Source organism: Sander vitreus, chromosome 22, assembly GCF_031162955.1.
Source record: "Sander vitreus isolate 19-12246 chromosome 22, sanVit1, whole genome shotgun sequence".
Lineage (NCBI taxonomy): Eukaryota > Metazoa > Chordata > Actinopteri > Perciformes > Percidae > Sander > Sander vitreus.
In genome coordinates this window covers 14,289,110-14,298,288 of record NC_135876.1, presented here as the reverse complement: position 1 = coordinate 14,298,288, position 9,179 = coordinate 14,289,110, and the positions used below count along the sequence as shown (strand labels likewise).

At 39.7% G+C, this 9,179-nt stretch overlaps 1 protein-coding gene across 1 annotated transcript in view; it reads left to right on the top strand.

Annotated features, from left to right (window-relative positions):
• Nucleotides 1–6,835, top strand: part of c22h8orf34 (chromosome 22 C8orf34 homolog) — a 56,699-nt gene extending 49,864 nt beyond the window's left edge. The window contains exons 12-15 of the mRNA XM_078280505.1: nucleotides 160–650; nucleotides 2,226–2,322; nucleotides 5,489–5,527; nucleotides 6,329–6,835. Of these exons, the coding sequence (XP_078136631.1) occupies nucleotides 160–650; nucleotides 2,226–2,322; nucleotides 5,489–5,527; nucleotides 6,329–6,336 (635 nt within the window). The 3' untranslated portion in view covers nucleotides 6,337–6,835. The remainder of the gene's footprint in view (nucleotides 1–159; nucleotides 651–2,225; nucleotides 2,323–5,488; nucleotides 5,528–6,328) is intronic.
• Nucleotides 6,836–9,179: the final 2,344 nt, after the last annotated feature.

The window sequence follows — 9,179 nt, the reverse complement described above, 5'->3', positions numbered from 1 at the left end:
GCCTGACTTTATCTTCATTCATTTACCAGTTTAAACATTGTTGTGTGGGGGGAAATGGTATTTCTCACTCCCTCAGTTCAGTTACTATATCTGTTGACTCTGTTTTAAATATGAAATCTGGACTTTGACTTGGATTATCTCCCCCTTTTTTCCCTCCAGAGGTTGAGAAGGACCTGGCCAAGCTGGCAGAAGTAGGGAAGATGACCACTCGGAGCTCCAACAATCCGCACAGTAGTCTGCTCCACACCCCTCTGCGTCACAGAACACTACCTGACACACTTCCTCTCACCAGCTTGCTCTCTAGACCCCAGTCTCCAGCGGGCAGCTTCTCAGGCAAGCCCTGCGGTGTGGGCCTCCCTCTGCTCAGCCCCAAGCCCACCTCCCTGGCCATGGGTCGGACTCAATCTCCCAGCAACCCTGGGAGCAGGACTCAAACCCCCAGAACGCCCAGCAGACCCCTGACCCCGAATAGTTTACTGACACGCTCCACCTTCAACCCTGGATCTCATAAAGAGGTGACGTTCAGGAAGTCACGGAGCCGCCCTGTGACACCCACATGTCAGCCTACACGTCCCCGACCGCTGCTCACTCCTCCTGGCCTAAGCACTACAGACAGCCTTGGTGCCAGCCTACGGGCATATCTGTCTGAGGTAAGACCTGAAACTGAGAGATATAACTTCATCATCAAAAAGCTCTTTGTTGCTCTCTTTTCAGAGGTCATATAAGCATTATTGCATGACATGGTGTCCTAATATAGAAAATGAGGAGGAGGCAAAGTTTAATTGTGGCAGCATTGCCTTCACAAAGTCAATTATTTCCAACACGGAGTCAACTATGAAGGCTTTAGCACATTTACAAAAGTAACCAAAAAAAGAAACCGTAGAACTTGCTGTTGATTTAGTGCGTATCCGTGCTGAAACAGTCAGTTTTAAACAAAAAAACAAAACAAAATGTCTAATCCTTTAATTGACACTGTATCTTCCATGGCCATGGTGTGGCATCAAATTCCAAATTTTTATATTTTAGTTATTTCCCACATGTAACATTTATCTAGCAATGAAACCGATCAAGTGAACACAGTGTGTAAAACAGAGTAAAATTGTCATAAACCTTGGGTCACTGACTTGAAAATCACTCCAACTTTATTGTAATTTTTTTTGTAAGGTGAGAGTGAACTTGTGCCAGGTGTCAAACAGGCTCAATGCCCAAGGAAAGTGGGCTGTAGGACATGAGAGCCTTTACACAGAAAGAATATGACTGAGGGCACCAGAACACACAATATCGCATGTGTGTGCGCACGCACGCGCGCACGCTTCATGTGGAGTTTAATGGAGAGTCATGGAGGTCCATACAGTAGGATGTCATTTCATTGTGGAAAAATGAGTCTGGCATAAAAGGAGAACTTTCAATGGGATTTCTTTCTTATTTTCCTTTCATGATTTACCTAACAGCGGCGCTGTTAAATACGAGACCTTTTTTGAAGGTTTTACTAACGGTGGGCAGGAATTTTGCAGTCCCTCTGTATACTCTTTGAGAGTTATGTTAGTTGACACATAGTGAGATTATCCTAAACACTAGTGCACCCAGTCTCCAGCTTTTATTAAGGCCACCTGGTCCCATGTAGAAGGACTACAGGAGGCCTGTTTAGAGAATTCAGGAGTCCTGAACCTTTTCAAATACTGGAGGTACAGGAGAAAATATGGTTGTGATGTTTGTTATGCTTGTGATGTTGTCTTTCTTGATTACTACTTTCTTGACTACTTTTGTAGTCATTTAAATGATTGTAGCTTCATCATTTGAGCACTGAAAAATAAGAGACAAAAAATATTTTGTAGGTAGCATGGGGCAGTGTATTTATTTAAGTTTTGCCTTAGGACTTTCAGTAGATAAGATGATTGTGTGTCAGTTTTTGAGATCTTTGATTGCAAGTTTATGTTCAAGACATTCAATGTGAAGACAAAATTAGTTTAGATTTGATGTTTGAAATCTAAAACGGCTGAATGATATCCTGCAGCTGGACTGAATACATATTTCTGTTCATGCTTCTCTTTCATTCACCACCAAACCTTAAATAAGACATGTACAGTAAATGCAGAGGGGCAAACAGACTGATTAAGATTCTCTAATACTAACCATTCTATCTCTATTTTCCTCTGTTTTATCTTCACAGAGTAAGAATTAACAGTCTTCCATAATTTCTGTTCTGCTCTATTTTTCCATATCAGGATGAGTTTTACCAGCAGTTACAGGCCATCCGACAGCCTTGGCATATTCCCAGTGACACAGACAGTGACATCCTGGAGCCTCCTGAACAGGATAAGAGTGAGTGACCTACCTTTGCCATTCCATTCTCTTTTTTTAAACCCTGCATTTGATTGTTTATCATCTCCTCATTCAGGTTCCGTTTACTGGAGAGTTTGCTGTAAGTTTCTCAAAGCCTCTCGGTTGAATCCACAGTTCACAAATTTTGGCAAATTGCCCCTCTAATGTTTTAACCTTCCCACATTTGTTTTCTTTGTAAGACGTGAGGCTCATTTCATTACTGTAATGTCACTTTACCATAGTGAGTAGCAAATGCAGTGGGCTATAGATCTATTAAAAAGTGAAGATTGATGTGCAAGTATTCCTTGTAAAATTTTGAGATGGCTACATACTGATAGGAAAATCTCCATATTTCACAGTTGGGTGAAATCCTTGGGGGTTTCATTGGGAGGAAACGCCATGTAAAATGTCCATTCCTGGCATCATGTAAGATATATCTCTATCAAGATCCAGTTGATGGACATAAACTGTTAAATTGAGTCATAGTAGTGGTCTGGCTGGGACACAGTGCAGCATATAACTCTGGCTTTGAACATGACAGAATTAGATCAGACCTCCTTGAATGTTCTGGTACATAAATCCCATGAATGTATGCAGCAGTATGGTCGGATTGTCAGAGGCTTGTAGTTCTCAATTCACTGAGGTCCACTAACATACTGTCAAATGTACTATATGCTCTCTTAACATTGGTTTACGTATGGTGAAACTTCTCTGATCCCCTGAGATGTTTGTATGAATGTTTATATTATAGCTGGACTAAATGAAAACTAACTTATGTAAACATGACATATTTCAGCAGAATAGGTAGTTTTAAGACCTGCTATGTGGGGCATGAAGATGATGGACAGAACAAGCACATTGAGAATTTTGTTCAGTCTTCCCAGTATTTGTCGTGAAGGAGATACTGAAAAAAAAATATTGGCTCATTAAAAGCAAAGGTTCCCCCCCTTGGAGCAGGATTGTGCTCAGCAAATCATGTCAAGATTATAATTTTTTAATTATTATGAGATATTTTGTCTAGGGATGGCGAAAGTGGAAAGCTTGGAAGTGGAAAGACTGTCACAATGCTCAAGGTTCATCCTCTGGGGAACATGAATTGACTCAGTGCATGTAATAGTAATCTACCCATACTGTGGAAGTTGGAACTAACACAAATAGAAATGTTCGCCTAGTAAAAGGTCACAATGTCACCAAAATCATGAGTAATCCTCTTGGGACAGTGAAAGTCCACACTTTTTTTTTAGATATATTTTGGACCAGAGTGTTGAAATGTATGACCTTATCACCCAAATGTCATGGTAATCTGGCTTGTGGTTGTCAAGATATCTTGCTCTGAATCAACACGTTGGATGGATCAACTGCCTTACCAGCAGACTAACAAACTTACTGGCATTGCTTTATTTAGATCCCACCACTACTGGGGCAAAAATGGAAGCTCTGAAGTTAATTTATGAACCCAAATCCAAAAATGATATATGCCATGAATTCAGAAATGTTCTCAAATTAACTTAGCCTTGCTTTATCGGTAAACAAAACATCAGCACCAGCTACTCAAACTTAAAATGAAGTGCATGTGGGACTCAAAAAGACAGCTTTCATTGACATTATGACAGAAGAATTTCAGTCAAACAAAAGATCAAGCAAATGAAAATATAACTCCTCTGACAAGTTCCTCCAGAGGGTTGTTGTTGCCAAATGTGTATCTTGCAAAATAAATGGATACATTTTCCTAATTGCACCTGGGGGGCTGCTTTAAGCCTTGGCAATGGTAATGGCATGTTGAGAAGGGATATGAGCCACACATTGAATTAGAGGCGGCTCAGACAGGGAGAGAGCGACTGACAGGGAAAAAGAGACCCAACAGCCACAAGACGTGACAAAGCACTTTCTGGCGTGAGAGAGGGCCCACAGGACTGTTCGCGAAATCTGGTGTGTGTGTGTGTGTTTGCATTAGTCAGGGTAAGACATTGGACTTGTTTTCAAAGATCGTTTTTCCCTCTTTAATCCCTTTTTAGGGGAAATTTTTTTTTTATCTATAAAATAATAGTTTAATTGCATACTGGCAACTGAACACTCAATGTACCACAAAGAATTTTTTTTTTTTTTATTGTAATCTACAAACAAAGGAACATAGTCAACAATCCGAGAAATCCTCTACTACCTACTTACTTAGAAGTTTTCCAAATTAAGATACTCAAAATCAAATTAAATCAAAATTACAAAAAATAAAATAAAATAAAAGTTCATTTCATGAATTTTCAAGAGCATTTTAACGCAAGTATGGACATGAGTGAGTGCTTGAGTCTGTCCACGTACCTGTATGCACGTGTGAATGGGGCTCACTTCATTAGCACAGTGACACCCTCTTACCACTATCACAGCAGATGTGTCTGAGCTGGCGCCAAGTGTAATAGTGAGAGCTAAATAATGGGGGAAAAAGCCATAGCCATTTCCTGTTATTCTATAAACTTCCACAATGGGACAACCACACATACCACAGTGGAGATGAAAGAAATCTGTCCTTTTCCCCACTCCTAACCCCATTGTGCTTTTTATTACTTGTGGATTAGCACATTAATGAATTCAACATAGATTGTACCGTACATTGAAAGTAAATCAGTATGTTACCTTTTACACCTGTCAAGATTACTCATAGGATTCAATATTTACAGTGTTTAAAGATAGTTGGGTTATTAATCTACCAATAATCCAAATCACTGATGGCAGAAGCCATGTTTGAAAAAACTATGGAAAATGTAATCCTATCGAATGGATTAGCCTCAGTTATGATGAAAATCAAACTATGTGCAACTGACTATTAGTAGAAAATTAACTGTTATTCTTAATTACTTTCTTGCTGAGAGTTACAGTATATGACAAAATTGATACTATTTATATAATCTGTTAAACGGGAAGCTGTCCAGTTAGCCAAGACTTTGGAAAGAGGCTACCTGTTTCACCTATTTCCAGTGTTTGTACTAAGCAAAACTAGCGGGCTGTTGGACGTAGCCTCATATTTAACAGAAAGATACAGTATGAAAGTTGTATCGCTTTTCTTACTCTTACTGTAGCAGACAGCGAATAAGCGTATTTCTCCAAATCTGAAACTATAGTTATCATGCTGCACTACTTGACACATTTTCTTTCTTATTTTTTTTTTTTACAGGTGGTGCACGAGATGCCAATAAGAGATCTGTGTTTTCAGGTGAGAATCTGAACAGTTAGAGGCTTCACAGCCTGAAACCAGACATACTCACCTCAGAATGTTCTGTCTTATTTGGGTCACCAAAAAACAATTTTGCTATTGTAAGCAGCAGCCTGAAGTTTGGAGAGTCTCAATGTCTGTCAATGACCTCATTTGTAGAGCCACAACATGTTACCCAAATAACTACCAATGGGTGACTTACTGTCGAAGCCTCCACCTTCATTTATGGACCGTTCAATTACCGTCACAGGCTAAATGGAGGGCACAGTGGCTCTGAAATGCAATTGGCGGGGACCGGTCATGTGTGGAGACGGGAACGCTGTTGCCCAGTTCCATTAAGTCACTTGGGTTCTGAGTTTACACGCAGCAGACAGCGTCAACTCTCAGCGTCAACATTTGGGAGAAGGAGAAAGTCTGTCTGGTTTGAGGTTGTCTGCGGTTCTCCTTCTTGTGGCTCTGAAGGTGCCCACAGTTCCCAGTGTCAGTGTGCCAGTCTGGAGGGAGATCTGAGAGCACGCTGCTGCTGCTTGGCTATCAGAGGGGCCAGAGCGTTGCCACGGCAACCAAACTCAAAGCTCGCTACTTAAATGAACCTAATCACTGCTCTCCCAGAACGTATTGTGAAATATGGTCGTTGGAACCTACATTGGGCAGCACCAGGCCTCATTTTCCACCTCATGTTTGTCTATGACATGTTCAAATATTAAATGGCTGTTTCGTAGTTCTTATTTTTATTAGCGGTTAAATGTGTCTGATTTTAGTTTCTAGGAGACTGATGTTTTTGTCTTTCATTTTTCCCAGGCCTATAGTGACGAAGACCAGAGACATTGATCCAATCAAACTATTATGCAAACCACTGGACATTTTGAATATGTGTACAGAGACAATTATTTTTGTAATTCATACGAATGGGGAAAAAAAAAGATGATATACTTTTTCACAGATATTTCATAGACATTGTACTGTAACTGAATGATAAAATGTCAAAATATTACTTCAGTATGGAATACAACATTTATTTTGTTTGCTCTATAGCATGCTATTGCACTTCCATGTGGAGTTCAGAAACAGATGCATTTTGTTTGTTGTTGACAAACTTTTTCTAGGCCTAGTGCATATTCACATTGTGGGGGTAGCACACCCATGTTAAAGTGTTTATTGATATGCACTGTTAAAAGATGTAGTGTTTTTCAAAATGGCAAATAGTTGTAGAGGGAATATAAGGAATGCTGTTCTATTAATTAAAATGATTGTTGATGACGGTGCACATGTCCCCGTTCTTTTGACACTAATGCTATGTGCTTACTTTTTTCAATTCAGAGCCTTCTCATTAAAAAACACCCTGAAGTCATTATTTAAATGACTAAAGCTGTCATAACCCAGGCTCTGTTTAATACAGTCATTCCCAGATACATGATCCATCGAACTTTGTGTCTCTCAAACGTACTTTGGTGCTGACAAAGACAGAAATCTGTTCCGACCATGACTACGTTGCTTCTGTGTGTTTGCCTGGGCACGTGTTGGTTAAACTGTGGTTGTCTGAGTGTAACACAGGCGACGTCGGCTCCAGAAACACACACACCATGGACACACCCTCAAGCCTGACACAGTCTTATGCCTCCATTCAAACCCTACTGAGTTTTGTGGTGTGGAATACCCAACTTTTAAGTCTGTCTCTCGGGATGTGGTCAACAAACTACCCGGCTCTCTGTCCAATTTCACTAAGGGTGATTCCTGTAAAAGCATGTGTGAGAAGACTAATCACTTAAAACCCCATTCTGTAAAACATGGTATGTGGATTAAGGTCCCATGTATTTCAGCACACCATGTGCTCATTGGAAAGGGATGTGGTTTTGAAAGATCTGGGGAAGAATTTGAGTACATGGCATAATCAGTGGTGCCTTAGTTTGATCTTTATATCCCTAAAAACAATATTTTCCTGTCAGAAAAGGCAAATGTATTGCATTGCTTATTACAATTTTCACATTTCATATTATAGTTTCACTTTGTTGGAGTTGGGAGTGTGATTGCCATCTGTTCTTGTCACAGATCACCAGCGCTCTAACGCCGTTTATACTGTCAATATTTTCTCTGAGTTCATATATCTCCTCCAGTCTATGTCAGCAAAATATCAAGGCATGAGGAGTTCTGGAATAAGGCGAGACAGTTGAAGATGAAGACTTAAATTACTGCCACAGATGTCACACAAAGACTGCGCTCTGATGCTTTTCCCCTCTCTGTGTATCTTTGAATGTCTCAGTATGTCACAACTTGTAAAGATGAAATGGCGGGACTATTACTGATACCTCTTCTCGCCACAAGTTGCATATCTTATGAGATTATAGCCATATGACTTCTTAATGATTAGTTCAAAGATGACAATTTATTTTATGCTGCTCCTATATAATCTTGATCTTTATAATCAACATCTGTCATGTTGAGAATCGGAGAGATCATAAGATGAATGCCATCTCTCTCTGGTGTCTGAAGTATGAAACCTCCAATATCTTCTTAAAGTATGTTTACTGTGCAGGCTTTATACACCAGGCCCATTCAAAGCAACTGCAAGGGCCACCCAGGAATAGCGGCAGACATCACTGTACTTACACGGAGATCCGGACCACCATCAATGGTCAGGAGACTGACCCAGGTCTTAACTTACAACTGAACAGACTGGGATTTATCCTGACGTACAGCACAAATAAATCTATGTTGGAAAAGAGGTATGCTTTGAAGGCATATAAAGTCAGTATCATTCGCTGCTTGTAATGGAAAAAGCCACCTCGTCCAGACATTTTTTTTTTGTCCATACATTTCTCTGACTATGATATTAAGAAAAAGCAATCTCCATAAATGGCTAGTTCTTTTGAAGCTACGCTACCACTACACTGTGTGATTATGTAAAAGCTCCATATTAAACCATTTTTGTGAGGAATCCTCCGCAGAACCACCCGGGGACATTTGTGTGGCTGTTTTTCATGGTAATTTAAAACATAATTTTACAACAATCTGGATTTTGTTTTCTGTGTTCATGGAAGTGAACGGCCTGTTCTCACACAGCTAATGAATCAGCCTCCACTGTTCTTAAGCTGTTAACTTCTTCAAGTCTGTCATCAACATTCAAGTGTTGCTCTGTGCTGTTATTTAAAGCCAAGGCAGAAGTTTTGCTCCACTAAAGTAGCTCATTTTGCTTTACAAAATGTGTAGTACTATGCCTTCATAGAATGCAGTAACATCCAAAATAAACAGTATATATCTCACGTGTCATTGTTTACAGACAAAATCATGACACTTGAACTGTTCTGCCTCACTGGAGTGGTGGGTGTACTATTACTCCAATCTTAAGCATGCATTTTGTTAACCCCATTGTATTTGGGGAATTGATGATTTATAGCTGTTGATTTCAGTCCTGTTCCCTCTGAACAGTGCAACACATTTGTTGTAGGAATAAAATGCCTATAAAGAGGCACAATACAGCGCTGTGCCAACAGTGTCTGATTTACTAAACATCATTGTAACTGAAAAACACATTTAAATGCTACATTTCAAATGTTTAGAATCCATTACTGGATTCATTACATACTTATAAGTACTATTTTAAGCATTATGCATGACTGATATTGTTTTAATTAACATTTTAAAACATTCTCAT